Source organism: Triticum aestivum, chromosome 7B, assembly GCF_018294505.1.
Source record: "Triticum aestivum cultivar Chinese Spring chromosome 7B, IWGSC CS RefSeq v2.1, whole genome shotgun sequence".
NCBI lineage: Eukaryota > Viridiplantae > Streptophyta > Magnoliopsida > Poales > Poaceae > Triticum > Triticum aestivum.
In genome coordinates, this window is record NC_057813.1 from 648,266,109 (window position 1) to 648,292,649 (window position 26,541).

At 48.4% G+C, this 26,541-nt stretch overlaps 4 protein-coding genes across 8 annotated transcripts; 3 read left to right on the forward strand and 1 right to left on the reverse strand.

The window, feature by feature from the left end:
• The first annotated feature begins 3,559 nt into the window (after positions 1-3,559).
• LOC123162727 (nuclear transcription factor Y subunit C-4) lies at positions 3,560-10,156 on the forward strand. The gene is made up of 2 exons (XM_044580495.1): positions 3,560-3,798; positions 8,909-10,156. Exon 2 carries the CDS (start codon positions 8,959-8,961, stop codon positions 9,727-9,729), a length of 771 nt encoding a protein of 256 aa, XP_044436430.1. The 5' UTR covers positions 3,560-3,798; positions 8,909-8,958; the 3' UTR covers positions 9,730-10,156.
• Positions 10,157-12,331: 2,175 nt separating this feature from the next.
• On the forward strand, positions 12,332-13,960 carry LOC123161546 (uncharacterized). Its single transcript, XM_044579356.1, has 2 exons — positions 12,332-13,632; positions 13,713-13,960. The coding sequence occupies exon 1, from the start codon at positions 12,392-12,394 to the stop codon at positions 13,601-13,603; it is 1,212 nt and encodes a 403-aa protein (XP_044435291.1). The 5' UTR covers positions 12,332-12,391; the 3' UTR covers positions 13,604-13,632; positions 13,713-13,960.
• Positions 13,961-17,054: 3,094 nt separating this feature from the next.
• Positions 17,055-20,022, forward strand: LOC123159314 (MADS-box transcription factor 29). Of its 3 annotated transcripts, none has more exons than XM_044577143.1 (7): positions 17,055-17,871; positions 18,660-18,741; positions 18,866-19,027; positions 19,153-19,194; positions 19,283-19,324; positions 19,408-19,585; positions 19,664-20,022. In XM_044577143.1, the coding sequence occupies exons 1-6, from the start codon at positions 17,696-17,698 to the stop codon at positions 19,582-19,584; spliced, it is 681 nt and encodes a 226-aa protein (XP_044433078.1). In that variant the 5' UTR covers positions 17,055-17,695; the 3' UTR covers position 19,585; positions 19,664-20,022. The 3 variants fall into 3 exon arrangements, with proteins under 3 accessions (XP_044433078.1, XP_044433079.1, XP_044433077.1); XM_044577144.1 differs by having other exon boundaries at positions 17,059-17,871; positions 18,869-19,027; positions 19,690-20,016; XM_044577142.1 differs by having other exon boundaries at positions 17,061-17,871; positions 19,690-20,015.
• A 2,685-nt stretch (positions 20,023-22,707) lies between these two features.
• On the reverse strand, positions 22,708-26,318 carry LOC123161787 (40S ribosomal protein S15a-5). Of its 3 annotated transcripts, none has more exons than XM_044579598.1 (5): positions 26,222-26,318; positions 25,943-26,007; positions 24,685-24,966; positions 24,167-24,327; positions 22,708-23,085 (listed from the first exon to the last, which is right to left on the reverse strand). In XM_044579598.1, the coding sequence occupies exons 3-5, from the start codon at positions 24,812-24,814 to the stop codon at positions 22,987-22,989; spliced, it is 390 nt and encodes a 129-aa protein (XP_044435533.1). In that variant the 5' UTR covers positions 24,815-24,966; positions 25,943-26,007; positions 26,222-26,318; the 3' UTR covers positions 22,708-22,986. The 3 variants fall into 3 exon arrangements, with proteins under 3 accessions (XP_044435533.1, XP_044435534.1, XP_044435532.1); XM_044579599.1 differs by having other exon boundaries at positions 26,179-26,318; XM_044579597.1 differs by having other exon boundaries at positions 26,102-26,306.
• Positions 26,319-26,541: the final 223 nt, after the last annotated feature.

Consider the following 26,541-nt stretch of genomic DNA (forward strand, 5'->3'; position numbering starts at 1 on the left):
AACTACTTTATTTTACTATAGAAGTAGTTTATTTTTAGTAAGTACTACTTTATTTATTTATAGTAAGTGCTTAGTTGTTGAACTAGTTGATTTAATAAAACTACTTTATTTTACTATATATAGAAATAGTTTATTTTTAGCAAGAAAATTAATAGAACTAATTTATTGTTTAGTTCAAGCAATTAATCCCGCATCGACGTCGATGATGCCTATCCCGCATCCTCGTCGTCGACTCGGCGGAGGAGGCCGGCTTGATCAGAGGGGTCATGTCCGGGACTGGGCTCCGCCGGGCTGGTATTGGGAGGTGCTACCTTCCGGGGGGCATAGGTTGGTGAGGAGCCAGCCCGTTGTTGACCCGATCCTTGTTTGGTGGCGGTCGCGTGGGCCAGTGACGGTGTTGAGGCTTCCGGACACCGCGGAGGTGGTACGTCACCGTGTCAGCGAGGAGGATGAGCACGTCCATCGCTACATGGTTGCGTTGGAGGGCAGGTTCGACAATACCTGGCAGGTTCTTCAGGGATCTCACTGGAGCTATGATCATGTGATGGTTCCTTCTTTTTGGGTGTCCACCGCCCGCGATGATACCCGTCGGGCGCTATGGTTCTAGCTGTATTAGCGATGCTATGTATGATAGTATTCGAGGAGTATTACTAGTGATAATATTCGACGATGTACGGACACAAGAGATGATGTACTTTTGCTTACAATTGAATGCATGCTAATTTGAATACTACTTTATTTTACGATTTGGTTTTGCTTATTGAATGCTCAAAGTGGAAAAGTACTCCTACTTTGAATGCTAAAATTGGAGAGCACTATGCAGAAATCTAGGAGCCCCCTCCTTCATCCGCGCCGTCGTCCCCGTCACCGACCCCCCTCCGACCTCGAGGTGAGACCAGCCAAATCTCCATGTCAATATATATGAGTCCTATGATATGAGTCCTCGGGTTGACTTTAAGTCCGTCGAGTCTCCACCTAGAGGAATCAGTGAGGGAGAGTCTCCAACCATATATATATATGAGAGGACGAAAAATCCCGACTGTTGTCGTGGGGGTAGCTTCTCCTTCATTCCCGTGTGCTAGACAATTTGGTGTAATGCACTCGGGAATGAAAGGAGAAGCTACAATCACCGATGGTCGAATATGTACACCACATGAGAGCTAAGAGTTTTTTTAGTACATATATTTAATTGTACAAGTTTAATATTTGAATTATGAACATAAGAAATGTCGTACTCGGATGATGAAAACCGCCCGAGGGAGTGCGACTGGTGCCACGATGACCGAGGTATGTGCGACAGGTTCCTTGAGCTGGACGAAGATCGGCGCTTCATCATTAAGCTCGAGGAGACCTTTGATGTTGAAATGGTAGGCAATGACGTTTTTTCGTAATTAAGCACGACTTCAACTATTTTAATGTGTACTTTTCATCTTTTCCAATTCGACTAGCTTATCCCATTCTATGCAAGACGCTATGTCTTGGAGAGGATGGGTTTTGAAGACCATGAAAGTATTGAAACAAAGAAAATTCACCGAAGGACCCATCATGGTGTGGATTTTGAAATAAAGTTGTACAATTCTGAGAGTGTAACTCATTTTGGTTGTAAAAATTGGGAAGCACTTTGCAAGATGTATGGTTTTGATGAGGGTATGCTTGTCACCATGGATCTTGGTGATCCTGAAATCGAGCAAGGCAATATGGACATTTGGGTCCTTATTGATACGCTTCCAATTCTTACCCTATGTGAGCTTCTCAAGCATAGTTATTAAGTAATTTATATTGTTTATTTCAAAATAGTTGACAGCTTATTTCCATTGACAGCTTATTTTCATTCTTCAAAGAATGTGCGGAAGATGGTAGACAAAACTCACTACACCGATGGCTCCGAATTAACTTATAAGGAGAAGAATCATCTGATCGCATTTTGTAATGATCTTGAGAATTACAATATCTACAATCGAACTCCTCAACATTATGGTCAATACATGCCACTAGTGCACGTGTTGAACTACGGTAACTACCATGGAGATACCCTGGTAAGATTTTTTACTATCACGACATCTGTGCATCTTTTGCATACTTCTAAAACTAGTACATCATTGCTAACTACGAAGTTATTACTATGTTTTTCAACAGATAATCCTGAATGATTGTGTGCCTCATCTGATGTATATGCACGGTCGCCTTGATGTTTTGAACATACAACCAGGTCGTCCTACGAATCTCAACTGTCCATACCGGATTTCTAAAAGAAGTGAAGACATGACAATCAAAGAATGGAAAAAATGTATGGACATTCGTAAGGAGGTTCTTGGAAGCAAAAGGAAGCGAAGCGCAAGAATTGGAGACAGGATGATCTCCATTCTCCATAATGGAGAGTTAGGGTCTAAATTGTTTTATGCTATTTTACCTTAAAGAGGGTATTTATACCTCATAATGATGATCATGTGCTAATAACAATTAAGTAGGGTTGGTTCGATGACTATGAGGATGATGATCGTATGACTTTTTATTAATAACGAGTAGAAGTTGTATGATGATGATTAATTAGTAGAACTTGTTATTATATATGATGATGCATGATGCGAGCGGGTGAAATGAACATGGATTGGATTGAAGTGAAGGCAACATGCATGTGGTGCATGTCGAAAGTAGTACAATCCAAACTTGATCAAGTTAGGATTAGTATTACTTTCGACATGCATTACATGTTGCTTTCACTTCAATTTAAGCCATGTTAACGTTAGGCATAGCAGTAGCGTTGGTAAACCAAGCACGGAGATATATAAGAGAGGACACTTCTCTTTATTAGCTAGCTAATAACAACCTAAATTAACCCCCAAAACCCTTAACAACCAGGCCTTTCAAAAAAAAACCTCGCTCCAGCCAGCTGCTGATGCGTGGATGCCTATTGGTCCCGGTTGGTGTCACCAACCGGGACCAAAGGCCCCCCTGTCTGCGCTGGCCGCAGCGGCCACGTGGAGGCTCATCTGTCCCGGTTCGTGTAAGAACCAGGATTAAAGGCCAAGGGCATTGGTAACGACCTATTAGTCCTGGTTCTTGAACTGAATATTTGAGACGAAATGCCCTTTTTTACTAGTGGGAAAAGACGGACGTCCAGAAGACTGATGGTATACCGTGTTGAATGACAAACTGCATCTGGACCGCTTTGTCTGGATGGTGGCCGGTGATTTGAGGACATGCCCTTAAAAATTTCCAGCAAACAGCGAGGCCGTTCTGTTATACTAATGGGTTGAGCACGAGCTCCTGGTGCCCCTGGGGCGACAATCATTGGTCGTTTCGACGCGAACAACACACACCTGCTTAAACTAACCAATGCTGCAGCATCTTCCAGCACGCCGGCAGCTTGCCAACACCCGTCGGCTGTCGTGCAATGCCCACGCGACACCTGCGCCGGGCCGCAGCCCGCAGCAAACGGGCGCACCACACCAGCGAACGCGCCCTGGTCGCTCCCTTACCGGGCGGAGCCCGAGCGCAACAGAGAGCCTCGGCCGCGCCGCTTACCGGGTCCCACACCCTACCCGAGAGGGACGCAGAGTTGGCGACCCTCCAGGTGCTCCTGCCAATGGGACGCACGCCCTCGCCCCGAAGAGAATTTAAGAAGGCAGAGCCGCCGTGAGACCGAGGGAGAGCGAGAGATCGAGAGATTCCAGTTCCAGAGGGGAGGGGCCTCTCCAATCCGTGCCCTACCCGCAAGGAAGGAAGGCCGCGGCGGTCGCCGCCGCCGCTTCTCTCTCTCCGACGGGGCCGCCAACTCCCGAGTCCTGACGCCTCCGAGTAAGTTTTCGAGTATCCAGTTCTTGATTTCTCTGATCGGGAGTCCTCACGCCTCCTCCTCCGATTAGTAATTTCCCCGGTGTTTTTTCTTTTACTGCGCGTGTGTCTGCGGGGGCTCCGCTCTGGAATCCGGGGTATGTCTGCCGGGGTTGTGATCCTCGCGCGCGTCCGGTGAAGAATCGCCGCTTCTTTCTCCAAGTAGATTTGGGCTTGCGTCAATGTCAGGGCTTCCTTTTCTCGCAATGCCCGATCTAACTCTTGGAGCTGCTGTTCTTAAAACCGAATTTTTGAGCCGTTGTACAGCACTCGTAGTCCGATTACTTCTCCTCTTGACACTTGTACGCGTGGTTGGAGTAGTACTTTCCACGATTGCTGCAGAAAGTGCGTCGAATTTGGTCTGAAGATAGGTTGGCTGCTAAAAATAGTAGTACTTGCTCTGAAAACCCTGTTTCCAAGGGTCAAACTGGGGCGCGGTCAGCTTACTGAAAATCCCCCCCTTCAGTACACCTTCGTTCACTCTGTAATTTTTTATAAATTGTTAATTTCCCACTTAACTGCATTTAGGGAGGGCCTTTGAAGTCAGAAAAATCCAGCTCACTCCAAGGAAATACACCATCCACTTGGCAGCAAGTTTGGGAAATCATTGAAGATTCCAAGATCTTACATGCTGTTCTTTTTTCTTATAAAATACAGATATGCACATGCTAGTTGGCACACACAGTACGAAACACATTGTTTATACGAAACAACCACCTCAACTTCGCGCTGCGTCTTATGCCTATATGTCGAGTGGTACGTTCATGTGGCAGGCGCCATCTTCCCATGGAAAAACCAGGTTTTTCGATACTGGCAGAATAATCTTGTATTCTGATGGAAATAGTTCGCTTTTGAGTAAGTGTTTGAATATCCAGTTCTTGATTCCTATGACCTGGACTTCTTTGTCTATTAATCGGTGTGCGCAATTTCCCCGGCGTTTCTACTCTGTGCGTGAGAGCTTCTCTGGAATCGGGGGTCTGTATGGCTATGTGGGCTGTGATCCTCATGTAGTCATGTCTGGTGAAGAATTGCACGAGGGAGGAGGAATGGGCCTGTCGCTTCGTTCTTCATGTAGATTTGAGCTTGCGCCATTGTCCGGGCTTCTTTTTCTGCCCATACCTCGTCTAACTTTTGGAGCTGCTATTCGTTTTTGACGGGAAAAGGCAGGAGCTCTGCCATTGCATTATAAGTATATAGTAGGGGAAAAGATTAGATACAGACAGTTGTGAACCGAAGTTATTATGAGGGAAGGAAAGAGGAGAAAAAAAAGATCAATCAGACATGAGTTGATTACTCCACTTCCTGACGAGACTACTCGCGGAAGGCCTCCTTCAGGAGGGAAACATCATCCATCACCAGCTGCAACAGAGCAGGAGCTTGGGCGGTTGTCGCCTGGAAGACCCGTCGGTTCCTTTCCTTCCATATGATCCAGGCAACGTGTACAGCAGATGTTACTTGCTCTTGCTTTGCCTCTCTTGCAGTTCCTGTATTAATCTTACGCCACCAGGATCGAATAGGTGTTGCTCCCAGAGCAATATAAGCGACCCGCTGCTGTGTGCTCCTTGCGGCCACCTAGAGCCCCTTGGCAAACGGGCAATGGAGGAGCAGATGCACAGCCGTCTCCGGAGCCTGATTGCATAGAGGGCACACTGGACTGTGCGGCCATCCCAGGCGCCCAAGTCTGTCGGCCGTCCAGTTTCTGTCCTGCAGTAGCAGCCAGGTATAGAAGTTGACTTTCGGCTCAGCCTTAGTCCTCCAAACCATGCCAAGGTGGGGCTGCTCTATCCGGCCGATGAACTGAGCATCATAAGCTGACTTGGCCGAGTAACAACCATTGCTGGAGAGCTTCCAATGAGATTTTATCCCTTTCACTAGTCAAATGGATCGCTTGCACCTTCTCCCACAACCTGATGAATTGGTGAATTGGGTTCTCAGTAGACATCCATTGAATTCCACGCATCCACCTTCCCTCATTCAGAGCTTCCCTAACATTCAGGTTTTTCCTCCAAGCTAAAGGGAACACGTCTGGTGCAATTTCTTTGGGCGACTCCCCATCGAGCCATCTTTTGTGCCAGAAGCCAGTGATCTGCCCATTGCCAACAGAGATGGAGGTAGAAGCAGCGAAGAGGTTTTTGTCCGTTGAATAACACGGTACCAGCGTTCCTTTCCAAGGCCTTTCCATATCATCCCACTCATACCAAAGCCACCTCAGTCTTAGCGATCTTCCAAATGCCTCAGTGCTCTTGATTCCCAGCCCTCCAAACCTTTTTGGAGTGCAACATTGCTTCCAGTTCACCATGCATTTCCCTCCGTTGGCCTCTTCCTCTCCAGCCCAAAGGAAACTCCGCCTTAACTTGTCAAGCTTTTTGGAGGCCCATTTATCCGCAGCAAAGCACGTCAGATAATAAGTTGCAATAGCAGTTAGGACCGAGTTAACCAAAGGAAGGAAGCCTGGCCTGTTAAGCAGCTTCCCCTTCCATGGCTTAATCCTTGATCTTGCATGTTCAAGGATGGGCTGCATCTCAACTCTCCTATGCTTCGTCGTGCTTAGAGGTAGACCTTGGTACCGGCACGGCAAAACACCTTCAGCGCCCCCAAAATCCATCAAGGTTTGTGAATGTGCAGCATCATTACAACTAATTTTGTATGCCATTCTTAAAACGAAAGCTGTTGTAAAACCCTCATAGTCTGATTAGTTCCCTTCTTGGCACTTGTACACATGATTGGTGTGTATATTACTTTCCACATTTGATACATAAAGTGCATCGAATTTAATCTGAAGATAGCTTGAATGCTGAAAACAGTATTGTCGGAAAGCCCTGTCGTCCAGGTCAAATTGGGGCAGTCAGCTTAATTAGTCAAATTCCCCCCTTGTACATTTGTTCTTACTCTGTAGTTAGTTTTTACTGACATTCGTTTACTCACCTGCTTGCCACTCTGTAATTTGGTAAAGTTGTTGATTTCCTACTAACTGCATTTAGGGGAGAATCATATTATACACGTTCATATAATGTATTTAGAGACACAAGGATTTTTTTTTGTGTGTGTGTGGTTTGACCCCAAGCTTGCCCTACAAGTTTTTCCTCCTCTTGTTGCTTATGTCAGAATATTCAGTTCACTCAAAGGAAAAACATCATTGAGTTGGCAGTAAGTTAGGAAAATCATTGAAGATTCGAAAATCTTATATCTTGATTTTTTTTCAAAATCCAATTATGCACATGTTAGTTGGCACACACAATACGAAGCACATTATTTATACGAAACAAGTACATCAACTTTACCCTGTGTCCTATGCCTATATGCATGGTTGTCGTGGCTCATTTTGTCGAGAGCGATACATTCATGTGTCAGGCGGCATCTTTCCATGGATAAACCTCTGTAGGAGGCATTTTTTCCAAGAGATAGTACTGCCAGGTTTTTGTATACTCACAAAATAATTTAACTGATTAGATTGTTATAAAAAATTAAAATTTACTTGACGAATTCGCAATTATTTATAACTACCTCAGAAATGCACTGATAGAAACCTTCCTAATCTCTGTACATTTCTCCTTAGAATTATTAGCCCATCAATTATGATATGAGATTATGGCAAGAAAGAGTAAATTGAGATAGTGTATAGTGTACTGGTTGGGCCAATTGTGTTCTAGTTTACTTATGCATGGTCCACTACAAATCTCAAGCTAATAGTCGAATACAACAAACCTTATTGTTGAGTGCCTTCTTTATCATGGAGAAATGGGAATACGCGAGTCTCTTGCAGGCCACCAATTGGCGTAATTAATCGAAATAAATAAGTTTGTGCACACCACATGATTATTTTTTATCGTGAAATAATGGCAAATCCATGCTTGGTGAATGTATCAAAACTATGCTTTCCATAAACCTCTAGAAGGTGTCAAAAGGAGTAGGACAGCCTACATCTTTAATTGCTTTCCATATTAGTATGTTGCAATCATGCTTGTCCTATAGTTGTGCCGCCTTGTCGTCTCTTGCCATCAAGGTATATATATACCGTTTTCTTTGCCAAGGTTTGGGCGGATCGAAAAGAGAATTTCTTAGGTTCGTAAGAAATCTATATTGCACTGGTATTTACAGGTTTGTTTGATTTTTTTCTCACTTGTCAATCTAGCTATGTAGTAGATCCGTGTTTGCATAAGTCTAGTCATTTGGTTTGGTACAAACTTAGAGCTTTCTGATCCCGCGATTGCTATTCTCTAGAATTCTAGACCTAAATTTCAATACAGTGTAAGCTGCTGTCACTTTTCTAATCAGGCGTCACAAATCTGATAAACAATCATCGGCGCAGCCACTAGGCACGGAAATTGATGCACCAAAGCATGGTTGTCACGGTCTGATAGGTAGTAGGATTCTTCTTAGGTTGGTATATCATCAGGTTGTAGGAAGAACGTGACCCCAAGATCTGGATCAATATCGGAACCATCTAGTGGGCATATTCAACTTAGCTATCCACTCTCTAGCTATGTGTGCTTTACGGAGAACCTGGCCTGCGTCTGCAGTTAGGAATCCCCATTGCCACTATCGATTGCTTGTACAATCTAATCTCTTTGTATGTTATAATCTTATACATAATTCAGTGCCTATCTTATAATCAGAACTCTTATTGCTGAGTGTAATTTAATTTAGATGTATGTTTAGGGACACACCTTACATGAGGTCATTCGTTTCATACGCTGGAATTACTTTATGAAGATAATTATCTGCTAGTTCAGAAACTGATCAGTTCTTAGTAACAGCACCAGAGCAGCAAATTGCATAGTTAAATTATTGGAAATACGCATGCAAAACCAAAATGCACCAGAAAAAACTAACAAACTAATCTGACTACATTTTAACAGCCATTCTAAGTCACCACATATTTAGCATCTTCTCTTCTGTTACATCTTATTTGTGGTGCCCCTGGTCCTAAAGGACCAATAATGATCAAAGTCATCTAAAGAAGCTGCACAAAGTTCTATTTTCTGACTTAGGAGGCTAGCACTATCTAACTGTCTTTAAGATTGTTTTACTTTAAAAGATCGAGTTGATTAACAATTTCCATTATTATTTTCAGTGCAAGAAAGACCATAGGTTCTTGGACACAAGCAAGATCAAGCAGTCGACATGGAACCGTCTTCACAACCTCAGCCTGCAACGGGTGATGTCGTTGCTGGTGGATCACAAGTGTATCCTGCCTCAGCCTATCCACGTGCAGCAACAATAGCGGTAGCTCCTGGTATCATTCCTGCCGGTTCACAGCCAGCATCACCATTCCCTGCCAATCCAGCCCAGCTCAACGCTCAAAACCAGCTTATCTACGAGCAAGCGCAGCAATTTCAGCAGCAGCTCCAGCAGCAGCAGCAGAGGCAGCTGCAGCAGTTCTGGGCCGAACGACTGTCGGAGGTTGATCAGGCCACCGACTTCAAGAACCACACCTTGCCACTCGCCAGGATAAAGAAGATCATGAAGGCCGACGAGGATGTCCGCATGATCTCTGCCGAGGCCCCGGTGGTCTTTGCGAAAGCGTGCGAGATATTCATACTGGAGCTGACGCTGAGGTCGTGGATGCACACCGAGGAGAACAAGCGCCGGACCTTGCAGAAGAATGACATCGCCGCCGCCATCAGCAGGACCGACGTCTACGACTTCCTGGTGGACATAATCCCCAGGGACGAGATGAGGGAGGAGGGGGTTGGGCTTCCCAGGGCCGGGCAGCCGCCGCTCTTGGGGGACACGCCGTACCCGTACTACTATCCGCAGCAGGTGCCAGGTGCGGTGATGGGGTACGGTGGCCAACAGGTGCAGCAGGGCCATCTGCCGTATGTGTGGCAAGATCCTCAGGAGCAACAGCAGCAGGGCCCTCATGCGGAGCAACATCAATCTGAAAGCGGCTGACAACATTGTGAGCAACCACCGGATTCAGCATCGTCAGCTTAGCCAGGACATCCGAAGTTCCAAACTAATTTTCAGGTTTCGCAATAGATTATATGATGGTTTCTTTTTGTCTGTCGATATGGGAGAGATTTACTAGTTACTTCGTGGAATTTTGTTTCTGTCGTGGTGGTGGTGCCCTTACAAAAGGGTTATATGATTAGAGACTAATTTGTTGAAATTTTACCATAGCGTGTCCGTTCCGTTATTCCAAGATACTAGTAAAATGCTGGCAGCTGGTGATGCTTTTCGGCATGTATGCGACGTTTAGTGGCATCTGGTGATGTTTCCGTTTGCTTGCGGTTCCTATCGTGTTGCACTGGACATTTAAGATCCTGTTGCATCTCCAGCTGAAGTGTGTGAACTGAATGTGCAATGGTGTTTTTGCGAAGTTACAGTAGATATGACTGGTCATTCAGCTGAAGCATGACAAGTGAACTGACTGAATTGGGAATTTATCTTAATTTTGGATCCTGTTTTTGCACAATGTGGCTTATCGTGATGACAGAAAAGCTGTATATTTTCCATCGGCCATGTGGGGTGACGGTGACGCAGAGAGTGAAAAGGCCATGCCGTTTTTTGCCTCAGCACTGTCTCCGTCCACGTCTGCCATCACAAGTCGGTCGGTTTCGTTCTGTGAGTAGCTTGATGCCGGCCGGCCATGTGGGGTGCCAGTATCTCTAACATGCTCGTGTCCAGCCGAACAATCCCGGGACCAAGTGACGCTTGATGACTCGTTCCAACAAGAACTACACAGGGCCAGGGTAAACAACATTATTAGAAAAAAAAAAAGATCGTCAGAAGATTGACTTGGCTGCTGCTAATTGGCACTAACCTTTATTCAGAGAGATAAACATTCTTGCTGCACGGAAACCAATACTCCCTCCGTTCCAAAAAAAAAGTAACTCAACTTTGTACTCGTAAATTTGGAACGGAGGAGGTAATTTAATTAAAATGTCAGAAAACCTAAAATTATTTTAAAAATAAACTTGACCTTCTATTGTACTCGTAAAGAAAATTCCAAAAAAGAACCCTCCCCTGCCCCTAGATTTCAGGGCAAAAAAATCCCGGGGAGGTGGAGCGGCGTCGAAGGCAAGAGAGAAAGAAGGAAGGGAAAAAATGACGAGGATGGAGTCACGAGGTCCGGGAAGGGTTTTCGATGGGCCTGGGGTGTCGGATTCATACGTTTCGCGTGTTTGGACTCCCGCAAAGCTCCCCCACTTTTCTCTCCGTTTTGCGGGAAAATCGTGTCCGGCCCGTCCCGTGGACTGATATAGGACCGTGTTGGATGGCTCCTGCGATCCAGACAATGCGATCCAGACGGATGCGGGCGGTTTGCATGCCCGCCTTAGAGATGCCCTAAGCGACATCGACGTCAACTTCTCCGGCAAGACACGCCATCGACACTTCATCGCCGAGAGGGACGCCTTCAGTTGACGCATCATTGTCAGCAGACTGCTGCAATGTCGTCGCCGACACTTATCGCCAAGATCTTTATCACCGTGGTCTTCATCACCATCATCGTCAACACATCACCACCGCCTCTACAACCTCGTCCACAAGAATGGACACGCGTCCTCTGACAGTACTACTGCAAAGAGGCGCACAACACCGATGATGGGATTGACCGCGTCGGACGGATAAGACTACATCGACCCACCGGCATCACTATTGTGAAAGCCACTACAACCATGCACACGGTCCTAGCAAAACCATTGTGTGCTCGGTGGACTTCCTCCAGTCTTGACAAAACCGACGGTCTCATCGTACAACCGCGTCCTCTGACATCCGCAAGGCGCTTGCGGCGGTACCTCTCAAGGTGCAAAACCCCGCCTCCGGCGGTACCTCTCTAGGTGCAAAACATTGGCTACACGATTGCTGCTACGTCATGAATATCACACAATATTTTGTGTCTTCGGAGATTGTGGTTACACCAACTACGACGAATTCTACATCGACCATGACTACTTTGACTACGGCTACCTCAAGATACGCGACCTTGACATCGAGCACATGACTACGTCTACATCAGCACAACGGCAGCAACTCCAATCAACCGCGTCCATGTCGTCACTAGCATCCACGCCACTCGCAATGTGACTGCGGGAGGGAGCAAAGGAGAGATGAGGAAGGAACCATAAGAGGACGCAGCCATAGCCCCAGTTGCCGACCCGTTATCCATTAGAGACACAGTTGATGATTGCGCAGCGGAGAAGATGACGAAGCACAAGAATTTAGATTCAGTCGAAATCGTTTGCTTTACTCCATGCTACGACTAAGGGAAAATATGAGAAGTATAAACGTGATGAGGATAGAGATAATAAAGAGATAGAGATAGAATTAGTTAAAGCATATTATGATTTGTCTTATACTCGAAGTCTCAATCCATGTTGTACTTTATATACTTCAGCGAGGAGGTCAGATCAATACAATAACGACAGAAAACAAATATTCAGCCATCCCACAATTTTCACAATTGGATCATGAAAAGGACGTGCCTGCCAACCTGAAGATGGCTAACTGAATGTTTAACAAGGCTCGCATTCGTCCTGAGCTAGGATTACACCACAAGCTGATGGGTGTGTGTCGTCTCCAAACCTAAAGACTACACAAACGTGGCTTGTGAATGCCACACGCACCTCAATTAGCCGCGTCACCAGTCACCATGCTCTGCGCTGCGCCGAGAGATCACCATGCTCTGTGGCGGCCAACTCTGACTATATCCCCTTACCAGTGTCCAGTTCTCGCCCCTGTTCCTTTTCCCCCTTCTTTTCCTCAGCGACAAGCAGGTAGCAACAGCTTGTCCATGGAGCGGAACCCAGAGTTCGCCGCTCTCGGCGCTCTTGGGCTCGCCGGCATCTGCCGCGAGACCCTCCGCGTCGCCGGCTCCCGTCCCCCAGGCTTCGCCATCTTGGCCGGCGAGGTGACCATGCTCACTCTGTCCTTGCTCGCCCACATCGCCATCTCCCGCGCCCTCTTCTCTGAAGCCCTCGCCTCCTCCGACGCTGGCGCCGGCCTTCGCCGTCTCGCCGCGAACTGGGCGCCCTTCTTCCTCGTAGAGGCCGCCTTCCTCGTCGACATCATCGTCCAGTGGCTCTCCAACGCCGCCTTCTGCGTCTTCTCCGTCGCCCCGCGCTACGGCGTCACCGACGACCGCGACGCCCGCTCGATCGCGCGCGACCTCCGCACAGTCCCCAGGTTCTTGGCCACGTTCCTAGTGTCCGTCTTCCGAGGCGACTCCCGCAGCGCCGCGCGCCTCGTCCGGACCGGCCCGAAGGTCGCCTGGCGCCTCGTGGCCTCCTGGCTCCGCGTCTTCCTCCTGCTCCTCGGCTACACCGCCTTCTTCGGCACCGCCGCCGCCTGGCTCACGCACGGCCACCTCCTCGACGCTGCTCCGCGGGCGGCGCTGCTGCTGGGCGGCGCCGTGTACCTCGCCGGGGCGGTGTACATCGGCGCGGTGTGGTGGCGCGTCGCCTGCGTGATGTTGGTGCTGGAGGACGTCGGGGGCTTCTTCCGAGCCATGCACATGAGCGACGAGCTCCTCGCCGGCAAGTCCTGGGCCGCTGCCGCAGTCTTCTCGACGATCGACGGCTGCGTCGTCGCCGTGCAGCTGGCTTTCGGGGCGCTCGTGGTGGACGACAGGATGGGCCTCGGCGTCTGGCTCCGGGTGGCCGCGGGTGTGGTGATGGCGGTGGCGCTATGGGCGGCGCTGACGGCAGGGTTTGTGGCTCAGGTGGTGGTGTTCTTGGTGTGCAAGAGCTACCAGCGCGAGAGAGAGCTTCTACGGCACGGCGAGGAAGAGCCTCGCGCACATCGGCCGGAGAGGAGAAGCCATTAGGAAGCGCCCACCAACACTCCAACTGCCAAGTACTCCCTCTGTAAACTAATATAAGAGCATTTAGATTACTAAAGTAGTGATCTAAACGCTTTTATATTTGTTTACGGAGGTAGTTCTTTATTAATCCTACGCAGCGCTCATGATGAATTAATCATGCTAATTTCTATGCGTACCTTCCTATAGAAGATCTTTAGAGACTTTATGCTTGGTAATTGTATTATGCCATTAAAGTATGATTGTTGAGCGCCATAGATGAGCATTTGGATTAGCCAAGCAATCCATCAAACCAAGTGTTTAATTTCTTCTTGCCACTTGGTATTATTGCATATTTTTAACAGGATTGCTAAATCTTACTAGTTGTCCGAGACTTAACAAAGTTTCAGTCGAATATTCGTGAGATCTTACATGAAGATCCGTGCAAATTTCTTTTTCATTTTTCTATTTTCTTTCTGTTCGTTCATTTGACTAAGACTTGGTTAAGTCTCAGTCCACTGAGATTTAACCGCACCCTATCTTTAACATAGAGCAATGAACAAATATCAAGTAAGTAGTAGTACAATGTACAAATTACACCCGCCGCGAAAAAGCTAGTACGCTGGAGACCCCGGAAACCGCATATCATGCCATTGATGCGATCATGGCAAGGGAGCAGCCTGCCATTGGAGGAAGACCAAGCCCCGTCAACTCCTGCATCCATCTCTGCCTTCAAAGAAGGCCCACCACCCTCTCGTCCTAGACCGTAGGATGCCGAGCCGTCGACAGGCATAACAACTCACCCCCAAGCCCGTATGGACATGACAAACATGTTGTCGGGGAGAGGACGACATGCACGACGACCTCACCTCGCAAAGCAAAACCCTACATCGCCACCATCGTCGGCCAATACCAAGAAGCCCACCACAAGCTGCCGAGCAATAACACCACTGAAGAACCACCACACACACACACACGCCGAAGCTCCGACCACCACTCCTAAGTACGATGTCGACGTTTTTAGGAATAAAACGACGCCATGGCACCATAGCCACTCAATCTAGAGGATTTTGGGCTTTCACGCGGGACAAGGAGGTGGGGTCAGGGTATAGAACTGATGCAGCCTACAAGAAGAAGAACAGGGCCAAGAGAGCCGTCGACATCGTTACCACTGCCACTGGTCAATGGTTTCCCTGATCCCAACGGCATAACCACTGCCCCCAACCCCAACGCCCCAAAAAACCATCTGATCTGGCCACCCGATGATCGTCGGCATCTCAGGCCAGTGGGAAAAGGACGAAGAACAAAGGAAGGACCACTATCTTCAGATCAGCACAACGGGCTAACGAAGCAGGTCAGGTCCGAGATCCACGCCCGCCACCATTCGAAGCGTTGCACGCGCATACGATCACCAGGCATCGCACCCCGTGCCCCTAGTAGTCTGACGTAATCAAATTGGGCGGCCTTGGCATATACCCGCCACTACGGCTGCGAGGCCGCACCGCCACCTTCGAGCCAATCAGCCGCGGGATCCATTTTCCCCCTTAGGATCCCGCGCCCCCATGAGCTACCGGCCCGTGCCGCCACGATCTCGACTAGGGGACATAGGACGAGGCCCCGCCTACGTTGCATGGGCTTCGCCCAACGGACGCCCTCCAGCGGTGGTGAGGAGAAGATCAGAAGAAGGGGACGTGAGGGAGGCGAGAGCACTAGTGGCGGAGCAAGGGCTCGCTTGACACGCACACAGGGCGCCTCATAGAAGAGGGGTTGTTTTTTTCGTCTCAAGTTCGACAATGGCAACAGAGACATTTATGAAGCATGTAGCCAAAGCAGCATGTCGAAGCAATCTATAATAAGTAACAAAGGCGTCGATATCATAGGTCTCGGAAGGAACCAAAGCTTCTATCGCCAAAACCAACCAACCCAACGATGGCGCTTCGGTTTATTTTTTGACACAAAACTGCCGTGCTTGCCAAGTAGCTTGCCATTTTTGAGTCACTAAACTTGCCGTCGAAAAGGTTGGGAGCCGTCATGTGCTCGTACATGACGTTCGGTACTTATTATTTTTGTTTTCTTGTTGGACATGTTTTGATTTGATTTCGCTGTGCATGCAGAAAAAAAAAGAGGAAGGCAGAAAAAAAAGAGAGACGCGTCGTTGCTTTGGCCAGCTGACAGGGCCGGGCCGGCAAAATCCGGGGCCCTGTGCGAAACAAAAAACAGGGCCCTATCTCGCTAAAAAAATGAACTAACGAGCAAATTTTTTTTGCGGGGAAAACTAACGAGGAATTATAATGTGTGTGTATATATCTCACAGAAAAAAAGTATAATGTCAATGTTTTGCAATTAGACGAATTGTCTAACTCACCTAGTTTTGGGCCATGTCCAATTGAACTGCTACACTGTGATCTTTAATTGAGGAGGTAAGACCAATCTCTATGTAAAAACTAGCTGAAGCGCATGCGTTAGCAAGGGCGCATTGCGTGTTAATATAGCCCATAGGGCTGCGGCACAGATAGGAGGTTAGGATTAGGTTAGGCGTTGGATCGTTCTCTTAAGCTAACTAACAGGATCTTATCTCAACACCTTAACCAATCCTAACTACTTACAACACACGCAACATAACTTGGCTAACACGGTTTATACATACACCGCGTATACAATGTTTAACACTCTAACGAAGTAACGATCCCTGCCAAAAGTTAATTAGGAAATTAAGAATTAGAATTTAGAAGTAAAAACTGGAGGATTTGCTAACAACCTGGAGGCTGGAGTCGGTCAATTGATCACGGACTGATCCGACGAGACGACGAGTCTGAAAATTAAGAGAGGAAGCTAAGACAGCAACGACAGCGGTCTGAATCCGATCGCTCTCATGAGGCAAAGGCGACCACCAACGAGACTATCGTCTCCTTTTTTTTTCGTCTCCTGACTCCTGACTCCTGTAGCGGCGCCGACGGAACTGTTCTTGGTTTCGTGATCGAGGCGATCCCGATTGACTGGTATAGCGATCCCTTTTTTTTTTATCCAAGATCTTGTTTCCATCGCTAGAGAGCAGTTTCCTTTTTTCTTTGGGAAAGATCGATCTTTTTTTTTTTTTGAGGAATTGGGAAAGATCGATCGAGTCAGGCGACGAGCCGACGAGCTCCAGTGTTCGATGGCCTCAACTCAGGCCCAGCTCCAACGCCTAGCGGCCTAGTGCGGCAGCTGCTACGCATTTTTCTTTTCAAAAATACTAGGCCTATATAAGAAACATTGGCCCCCCCAAAATTATGGGCCCTGTTCGGGCCGCACATTTGGTACCACTATGGGCCCGGCCCTGCCAGCTGAGTAGAGTAGGTGATGCAGAAGAGACGCTTAATTTGCATGGTTGAGGCAAGAGCGCGTACTACTACTACCTAACCTAGCACGTCCTCCCGGCCGGTGTGTCCTCTTCCTGGTATATATAGGCGGGTTCCATTTCCGGCACAGCATGGCCTGTGCTGCATGCGCTCCGAGTCACTCATGGCCTACATCCATGCCCGGGTCATTCGTCCAAAGCTACGATGGGCCGGCCGCGCGGTAGCCGATTTCCGGTGACGCGCCAACAAACTGTCGCCGCGGTGTCGGTCAAGGCCGGGTCACGGACTTTCGCTTTAGGCCGGAAACGGCAATATTCCACCGCCCGGAAAGAGGCACGGCGACCGGAGCAGGTGCCGAGATCGGCAACGCACGAAGCCGCCGCGAGGGCCGCCTTTGTTCCGCTCCACGCGCACCGCTCGCTTTCCGGTCGGTCACAGCACCTCAAGCGCTGCTGATACAGCCATTGGTGCCGCATGGGAGGAGAGTCGTCAAAGCTACCCCACTACAGTAGTCGCGGACGAAGCTTCCCGGCAATTGCGCTTGAGGTGCTTCCCGGCAATTGCGCTGCATGCCGTCAGCACGAAGCCGCGTGGCCGCGGACTCTCACCGGAACAGAGATAGAGGGGCTACCTACCACTACCATACCCACACACCTTGGTGCTCCACTCACCGCTGTGCTGTGCTCCCTACACATAGCGCCCCCTGCTGTGCTGCCTCCTCTGCCGCTTGTTTCAGAGGTTTCGCTCGCTCGGCCGCTCCAAGGTTCCAGGCGAAGAGGCGATGATGGGGCGCGGGATGGCTGACGACGGCGTCTCGCGGCGGGCCACCTTCGGCGAGCGCAGCGGCGCGCTGCTGACGGAGGCGCAGGAGCTCGCCGCGCTCTGGGAGGCGGACGTCGGCGTCCTTGTCTTCGACGGCGCCGGCAGGCAGATGGACTACTGCAGCCCCCACACCAGGTCCGCCTCCGCCCGTTCCTTCCTTCGTCGATCTTCTTCTCCCAATCTCGATTCATTCCGGTTGCGCACTGATTTCGGATATCCTGTCACGTACTCACGTCCATTTTCAATCTGATCCTGCAATGCCCTGTTTACTTCTCGATTAGTACTCGTTCCTGTGTAAATGTGTGTGGTGACTCGTTCCAGACAAGCGAAATTCTGCACTATGTTTTGATGAACTTTACCAATTACTGAATCTGCATTCCTTGCAAGTGGCAACCGATCTTGCCGTGCCCAATTGATTTGTGTAGTAGCAGATTAAGAACCAATTTATTTTGCATGCCATCGTACGTAGCTACAGTATTTGGATGCTCTTATCGCTTGTTCCACGCTCAATTAGTCTTATGATGATATGTGTTTTAAATTTAGCTCTGAGTTCAATCGTGAGGCATCTTCAGATTAGGATTCATGATCAGGTTCAGATCCTTCTGCACCCAGGTTCAGATTAGGATTCACGGTCACATTCAGATCAATGTACCCCACGTCAGTATAAACGCCCAAAATTTCACCTGTCAGTCACAGGTAATTAGCCATTGATTGGCTCATATGCAAGCACTGCTCGAGTACTAGTCGGACGCCGTGGCCGGCATTCCATATCTACATGCATAAACGTAGCATAACCTAAACAACACCCAGTGACTGAAACTTGTACATGATGTGCATAAATTTGATTACTTGTCAATGTATATCCACCGTGCAATGGTACTGGTATATGGTGCTGTCGACTCGTTCACTTGTCATTTGTTAAGCTGGAGCGAGCTGATGCAGCGCTACCAGATCATCACCAAAGGCAAGTTTGAGGGGATAAATCATGATGATGACCGCCATCAGGTTAATGAATAAAAACATCTAGTCCTCTTTCTGTACTACCTACCTACATACATACATACATTTGTACACTGGGAGTTAACTGCATGACTTCATTCTGATTGATTTCTGTGATTCCTGCACACAGCAGCTGTTGGCGGAAATCACAAGGTTGAGGCGTGAGCGTGACCGCCTGGAGGCAAGCATCAGGAGGCAGACCGGAGACGACCTGCCATCCGCCGCAACCGCGGGGCTCGGCGATCTGGAGCAGCAGGTAGAGCGTGCACTGGGTAAAGTCCGTGAGACGAAGGTATACATAGTTATTACATACATACACACCACGCCCTGCACAATATTCACTTGGGCTCACATGTCAGTGTGTCACTGTCAGTCACAGTCAGTGTTTGAGAGGTTACATGGCTTTGTTGTGTGCAGGACAAACTGCTGGAGCAGCAGTTGGACGAGATACACCACAGGGTAAGCAGCTGTAATCGTAGGGGAACCGGAATGATTTATGATGCAAACAAGCAATTGTGAATGATCTGTGCGTGTGTGATGCATGCAGGTGCACATCCTGGAGGACCAGAACAGCTTCCTTCGCCACATGGTAGGAGTAATTTGCTTCGCTGCTTGACTGCTTACCTGCTGCTACGAGTGTGGCTTCCTGAATGCGTCTCTACTCTTTGTCAGATGAGCGAGGAGGGGCGGCAACGTGCTGCTGTGGAGGCGTCGGCGGTGGTGGCGGAGCTCATTGTGCCGATGCAGCCGGCGACGCTGTTCGGGGGCTTCTTCCCGGAGGTGGAGGAGGAGGGGGCATCCACATCGCTCCGGCTGTGGCCGCGGCAGTTTCCTGGCTGTGGCAATTAAGGTCGGTGCGTTCTTTCGAAAGGGGACTGCTTGTGCTTGTTAATGTACCGGTGATCAATCTGCATCCTGACTAGTGTAGTCGCACATTGTTCTGGTGTTTTGCAGAACGAGGAGGAGAGATGATGGACTCACGCAAGACAGACGGAGGCTAATTAGTTAACTAATCTAGTTTAAACTTACTAGTAGCAGGCCAGTAGTTACGGCTAAGGATCCGGCGTATGTTCAGAGGGCATACAGTTGACAAGTAATTGGGCCATCTTGTCAACACTATATACATAGTCCCGTTTTGCTACACAGAATTTCCCCTATATGCAGCAGTATTTTCAAGAGCTGAGAGGACTATAGCTTTCAAGAGCAAATTACATTCCATTTCTGCATTTTCTTTGTTACATTAAATTTGTAACTTTTTTAAGCATGTGAATCACGTGTCAAAGAAAAAAAAAAGGAACGGCTAGCGCTTAGTTTACCATCAAAAAATTCTAGAAATCTGTTCATACACGTCTAAAAAAACACTTGCTATAAGAAATCATCTAAGGTAAAAATCACAATGTTGTCTTTGGATCTTAGAAAAGAAAACATTGCATGTGATCTCAACATGAGATCGATTATACTCACTTATTAGTCGACTGAGATTTAGTAAACCCAAAAATATTTAAGGGGAATCGGTAATCATTTGAAATAAATGCCCTTCTACGAAATGCATCCTTCTAGCTAGCCCCCCTAAGTTCGAGGGCCGGTCTAGCATGGTAGATGTCCGCAGCGACCAAGGTGTGCCAGCTTCGGCAGACACACATAAGCATTCCAAGCGTGCGCTTCGGCAACAACCGTAGCACCAGCGACAAGGCTTGCGTAGATGGTGAGGAGGTCAAGATGATGTCCCTGCAAGGCTGTCTTCCGAGACAGGCGACGCTTTCCTCGTACACTGCAATCTACAAGAATATGTTCTTCACATTGTCGGTGTCCCCGCTCTTCAAGTCGAGTAGCATCTCAATGTCCCCGGTGGATGGGTCATATACCCATATATCTTCTGGACAGTCGTCTTGCATTAGGAGGATGTGGCGACCATTGCCAATAATGGCTAGTGGGATGACATTGACGCTGTTGTAATTGTCGTATCGACCTCTCATGAAACAATTGACCTCTGGTGAGGCAGTGCATTCGTCGATTCGACAGTATAGATCCCACAAGGCGCTTGACCCACATCCACGTAGTATCCAAACATCGTACCGATGATAATGGCCGTGATATCGTCCCCCGGGAAAAAAGGATAGATTCCCGGCAAGCTCCGCCAGACAAAACCGCTTATTCAGAGCCTCAACGTCCATGCCTGACGGTGATCATCTCTTCAAGCGTGCAGGGTGAGTCGTGTTTCCGGTGGGCTAACCAGTACACGTGCCCTTGCGCGAAGGCGCTGGGTGTGTAGGGTTCCAACCAACAATCCACAGGCCTGGAACGAACCGTGCGCCACGACTCAGCGGCGGCGCCGTTCACCACGTAGACCTCGCACCCGACCGACGTGGGGCGGCCCCGGCCGTCGGGTTCGCCGTGGTAGTAGACGCGCACGACCTTGTGCCTCCTGACGCGCACGTCGTAGCCGAGCCCTAGGCTGGCGTACCTGTGAGCCGCATCTTGGGGGCGCCGGCAGCCCGTGGTCCGGCCCTCCGGGAGGGCCCTCTTCTGGCCGGTGGACGGGTTGCACAGGACGTGGATCCCCGTGGGAATCAGCTCGAGGAGGACGAGGCCGCGGCACTGCACCGTGACGAGGCAGGGGTGCGTGGGGCATGATTCCGCGGGCGGGGGAGGATCCCAGGACGCCGTGATGAAGCGCGGGAAGCAGCCGGTCGTGATGGCGATGGGGATGCCGATGGTCGGCGGCGCGCGGCCGTCGCGGCCCACGTCGTACAGCTTCGCCTCTTGGTCGTGGTCGTAGGGGTAATCCTGCAGGCGCAGGATCTTGGGGAGCCCGCCATGGATGGAGTGGTGGCGGTCGGCAAAGTCGTCCGAGGAGAGCGCGGCGGCCCAGGCGCGGGAGAGGCAGCGGCACCGGAGCGCCGACTTGGCCGGGAGCCGCGCCAAGATCTCATCCTGGATGATCTCGTCGGGGAGGACTGGGCATGGGCGCGTTGGCGGCTGCATGCGTGCGTGCGGCACGGGTGAAGTGAATGGCTAGGGCAATGAAAAAATTCTTAGGGGCTGTTTGGATCGCTACCCTGAGCTGCCCAGCCAAATATTTGGCGTTGACCGCAGCGTTGGTATCTGTTTGGCTGGGCTCCAAATTTTTGGCTTGCCAAAGCCCATTGGCTCTTTCCAGTGTATCCGGCTGTTTGGTTGCTGCCCACAGCAGCCCTGCCAACCCATCGGCAGCCAAAATATTGGCGACCGATTCGGCCGCCAGCGTCTCGCCCAGGAATTGGCTATCGAATACACTGGAAAGAGCCAATGGGCCTTACATCCCGCTTCGTGCGGCCCGACCCTCTCCTGATGATGATGACACCTAGCAAAACGAATCTCAAAGCACACCTTCCTTTCTTCCACCTCTGTCCTCTCTCACCCCTATCTCTTTCTTCTCTGGGAGCAGGAGCAGCACTAGCACGCGCACGACCAACAGCCAGAGCACGTCCAAGGTCCAACCACCGGCACCATCCCAAGCAAATTCTCCTCCCTCACCGCCCATGGCGCGCCCTTCCAGATCAGCCGCAGCACGACGCCCCTTCCGTGCTCGTCTTCCATGGCTATCTGGCCATCAACAGCCCCAATTTCTTTGCCGCCGCCACCAGAGCAGCAGCCGAGGAAGATCCTCGCGTTGGGCAGCTAATGAGGAAAAGATCCAGGGAGGCGGACAACAGAAAGAGCGAGCGCATCATGTTCTAGCAGAAACAAGATCCTGAGGCCGGGGTTGCTAATATCTCATCACCTACGCTGCATGCATGAACATGAACATGTATAGACAACCTGTGTATCAATTTGCATAATCTTGCAACAATAATGATCAATACTGCCTCGAGTACATGAACATGTATAGACAACCTGTGTATCAATTTGCATCATGTTAAGAACGTAAACACAGCCCAAATTAACAGTGTGTTTTAAATCCTCGGTTATGGAGAAGTGGCTGCGACAAGGTTCTCAGCAAGATCATAGATGCTCGAACTAGAATGTTACTCGTGTATCTCAAAGTACATGGGTGTATTACGCCTACAGAAATATCTGTCCCAAAGAAGGATTACAATATTTATGTCAGTGTCGCCAGACATACTACTTTTGACATGTAATCCCATTTTCTGTTGGCCATGAACAAAAGCAGCAAGCTCTAAATGTCCAAATAAAATGACTTCAGTCATAACAGAAAGATAAACAATGCAGCCCAGGGCTGATTCGGCATGGGATAACTGTGTTTCCTCCTCAATGGAAGTAACCGAGGACCTGGCCGCCCACATTCTGCCTAATTGCTTCCTCGTGATCTAAAACGCCATTTGGGGTGGTCACCACAACATAGCCCCACTGCAAAGCAAATAAGAGCACGAAAAGGAAATGTGTTAGAAATAACACACTAACTCTACAAAATAAACGAATAACACATAATAAAGCAGGACAAATAAGCATTCAGAAGTTAGTTTTAGCTATATAAGTGCTTAGCTTGACATCCACACCAGAGATGTGATCGAAGGAGATCCGAATAATAAGAGTAACGACAAGAAAGTTTACACTACGTAACAGTATCAGTTAGTTGTTGTTTTATATAATTTCCCTGAGAATGTGTGCTTCTTCTACTCACTTGCCAGTCATCTCTAAATGAAAACATGAAGGACTCGTATTTGCGGCAAAACAATTCAACTAAGTAAGCCACTTGCCTTGCTTCTATGGTCTGTCATAAAAAAGAGACAACCTGTAGAGTTTTTCACTTGCCTTGCTTTCCAAAAGTGGTATTTGCAGCAGGGAAAGATGAACATTTATGCTACATTCTTCCATGGCTTAATTTATTTACTCAATTACTCAAAAATCTGCCACAACCCGCAATGGCATGTTGATTAGTGTGTTTTCAAAAGTTTTCGGGCATAATTGGTTCATGACTAACTTAGCCACATCTAACCTTAGGCAAAGTGTGGCTGCCACAAAAAGTGTGGTGAACAAAATGGTCACCAAAAATGTGGCAGGATTTGGCAAAAAAACTGAGCCTATTGACATGTCGACCATGTAGCTATGAAAGTGTGGCAATGAACAAAACACATGCCTAAGACGTTGTGGCATGACAATGGTTAGGCATGGCACGCTTAGACTACAAACCAAACATGCCCTACGTACTAGTAAAAGTAAAATACTGTCTGATCTAGTCAATATTTAGTTGCTCCTAACCCTAATGTACATTTCATGATCGGTATCATATATGTTGTCACTGCAAATAGCAAATGGATTCAGTAATAAGCATTTAAACTAGCAAGGTCTGGCACACCATATCTTCACCTTCCTGATTCTTTCGGTACCCATAACAATATCAAAATATAGACCAAGCAAGATAACTGTACCCATCAACTAACAGAAGATATGAATGTTCACAAATATTTAATATGAGTTGATAACATACCTGCCGTGTTGGAAGCATCCTAGTTCTGTATTTTTCTATTTCCGTGGCTCTGAGGTCCTGCCTGTAAGTGAGAGCTTTGCAATCTTTAATCCTTCCCTGAAGTTCCACGGTGATTTTTCCAACCCTATGTGGATCGAATACGTCGAAATTTTTTATGTAACCTGAAAAAAGTAAGCAGAATAAATTTCAGGGAAAATTAACACAGTAAAAGAAATGTTCTCATAGAATCTCAAGAGCTTAATTTGCAACGGCGGGGGCAGGAGGCAGGGGCACAACACAGATATTAGCTGAGCAAACATATGCAACATTACAAGTTCATAAAAAAAAATCCTTTCTTTTCACATGCTGAAGTCAAAATGAGAAAAGAAAAGGCAGCCACTACCCCAAATAACTTATTTTTTCACTTGTTCTTGATAAATGAAGGTGTATAATGCCTGGTGATTCAAATACAGGATTATTACATCAGTAGGTACCATCATGCAGCAGCCTGATGAGAGGGAGCACAGAGTAGCTGATACCTCGGTGCTTCATGATATTGAGGAACGAGATCATGACGCCGGAGATGGGCTGGAGTTGCGCCGTAGCCTTCCCCCGCCGCTCCGCGTTCACCATCGTGCGCAGCGCGTCGTTGAGGATCCTCCGGCCCATCGCTCGCTTGATCTCTCCACTTGTAGCCCGCTGCACCTCTCGGCTCGCCTCTCTACCAGCCGCCACCGGTGCTCGCTATGAAGAAGAGACGGGTGGGAATCGGGGAGGACGCAACGAGCATTAGAAGTGGGCCTTGCTCGCTCGATGATTTCCTGCAATTTTGGTGGGTGTCGCCAATGATGGTGACCTTATAATCTCATTACAAAGCTCGCCTATGGCATGAAGTGCCTTTCTAAAATAGATGCTGGTTGTGCCGTATGATCTACAAAATTTGTCTGAAATAACCCTATTCCGAAGCTTATGCCCAACTGTATGCAAAAATATCACTAATTATTGCTCCACGCTAAGATGTGGACTGTCTTGTAGCAAATTGTGATCCCACAGTATGTCACACAAGCGAAAGAACGCAGCTCTTTCAAACCTTAACATGCTTTTACACAAGACATTGCTTTGCCAATTTTTTTGGTTTAGATAATCAAATCTGATTCGATCTCTTTCATGCATTGGGCTGGGCCATATGTAATACGTGGTCTTCTCTTCCTTATTATAGGTCGAACAATGACTGCTACTGCAGCAAGTGCGAAAGAAACAGCGGCTCCCCTAACCATCTTTTTTCTTTTGTGCATCTTCTTGACCATCTACTCCCTCCGTTCCTAAATGCAAGTCTTTGTAGAGATTCCACTATGAACCACATACGGATGTATATAGATGTATTTTAAGTTTAGATTCATTCATTTTGCTTCGTATGTAGTCCACCTAATGAAATCCGTACAAAGACTTATATTTAGGAACGGAGGGAGTACAATTGATGCATGCTATCAATAAAAAATACTTCCTCCGTTCCTAAATGTAAGTCTTTATAGAGATTTCATTATGGACTACATACGGAGTAAAAAGAGTGAATCTACACTCAAAATGCATCTATATACATCCGTATATGGTTTATAGTGGAATCTCTACAAAAACTTATATTTAGGAACAGAGGGAGTAGTACACATCACCATATATTGCAAAGACGTACTGGACAGCAGCGATTTTAACAAAAATGTGTACTGGACAGCAGCAAATGGTGGAAAAAAATGTACTGGACAGCAGCATATACAGGGGGGGAGGAAGAGGGGTTGGTACCTTAGGAGAGGAGGGTGTGCTTCGCCTGAGTAGCACCTACACCCATGCCTTGTTCCACTTGTATCCTGCAGATCCAGAGAGGATGAGATGAATCAGCCGTCCACGCAGATCGAAGGAAGAGAGGGCTGGTGGCGCAGGGGAGGGAGCCAGGAAGAAAACCGGCGGCGCAGGAGATGGATCGGGGGAGAGGTCCGGCGGCGCAGGATGTGGAGCGAGGGAGAGGGCCGGCGGCGCACCTGAGAGGGAGGGAGAGAGGAAGAGGGCCGGCCGGCGGCGCACCTGAGTGGGAGAAAGGAGGAGGTCGAGCGGCGCACCAGGAGAGGAGCAGCGGGTTGCGGGAGTGGAGAGGACGAGCCTCGGTTACGGTTGGTCCACCAAACGCTGGAATGAGGCCTAATAATAGTAATGGGTCCGGCCCATGATATTCCGGCCCGTGACGCCAAATTTTCATTCAGTTAGCCCCCTCATCACCCGCTAAAAAAAAAGTTAGCCCTGTCATCACCTTGTCACCTACCCAGAAATTACATCTTTTGCCTCACTTTACTTCTTCATTTAAACACTGTAAGAGCATCTCCAACAGCCGCGCTAAATAAGCGTCG

Coding starts and splice junctions, on each gene's coding strand:
- LOC123162727 (XM_044580495.1), top strand. CDS start 8,959: ATGGAACCGTCTTCACAACCTCAGCCTGCAACGGGTGATGTCGTTGCT.
- LOC123161787 (XM_044579598.1), bottom strand. CDS start 24,814: ATGGGCCGGAGGATCCTCAACGACGCGCTGCGCACGATGGTGAACGCG. Junction 24,328..24,684: donor CAATATCATGAAGCACCGAG/GTATCAGCTACT, acceptor TACTTTTTTCAG/GTTACATAAAAAATTTCGAC. Junction 23,086..24,166: donor GGATGCTTCCAACACGGCAG/GTATGTTATCAA, acceptor TTTGCTTTGCAG/TGGGGCTATGTTGTGGTGAC.
- LOC123161546 (XM_044579356.1), top strand. CDS start 12,392: ATGCCACACGCACCTCAATTAGCCGCGTCACCAGTCACCATGCTCTGC.
- LOC123159314 (XM_044577143.1), top strand. CDS start 17,696: ATGATGGGGCGCGGGATGGCTGACGACGGCGTCTCGCGGCGGGCCACC. Junction 17,872..18,659: donor TACTGCAGCCCCCACACCAG/GTCCGCCTCCGC, acceptor TCATTTGTTAAG/CTGGAGCGAGCTGATGCAGC. Junction 19,195..19,282: donor TGGACGAGATACACCACAGG/GTAAGCAGCTGT, acceptor TGATGCATGCAG/GTGCACATCCTGGAGGACCA.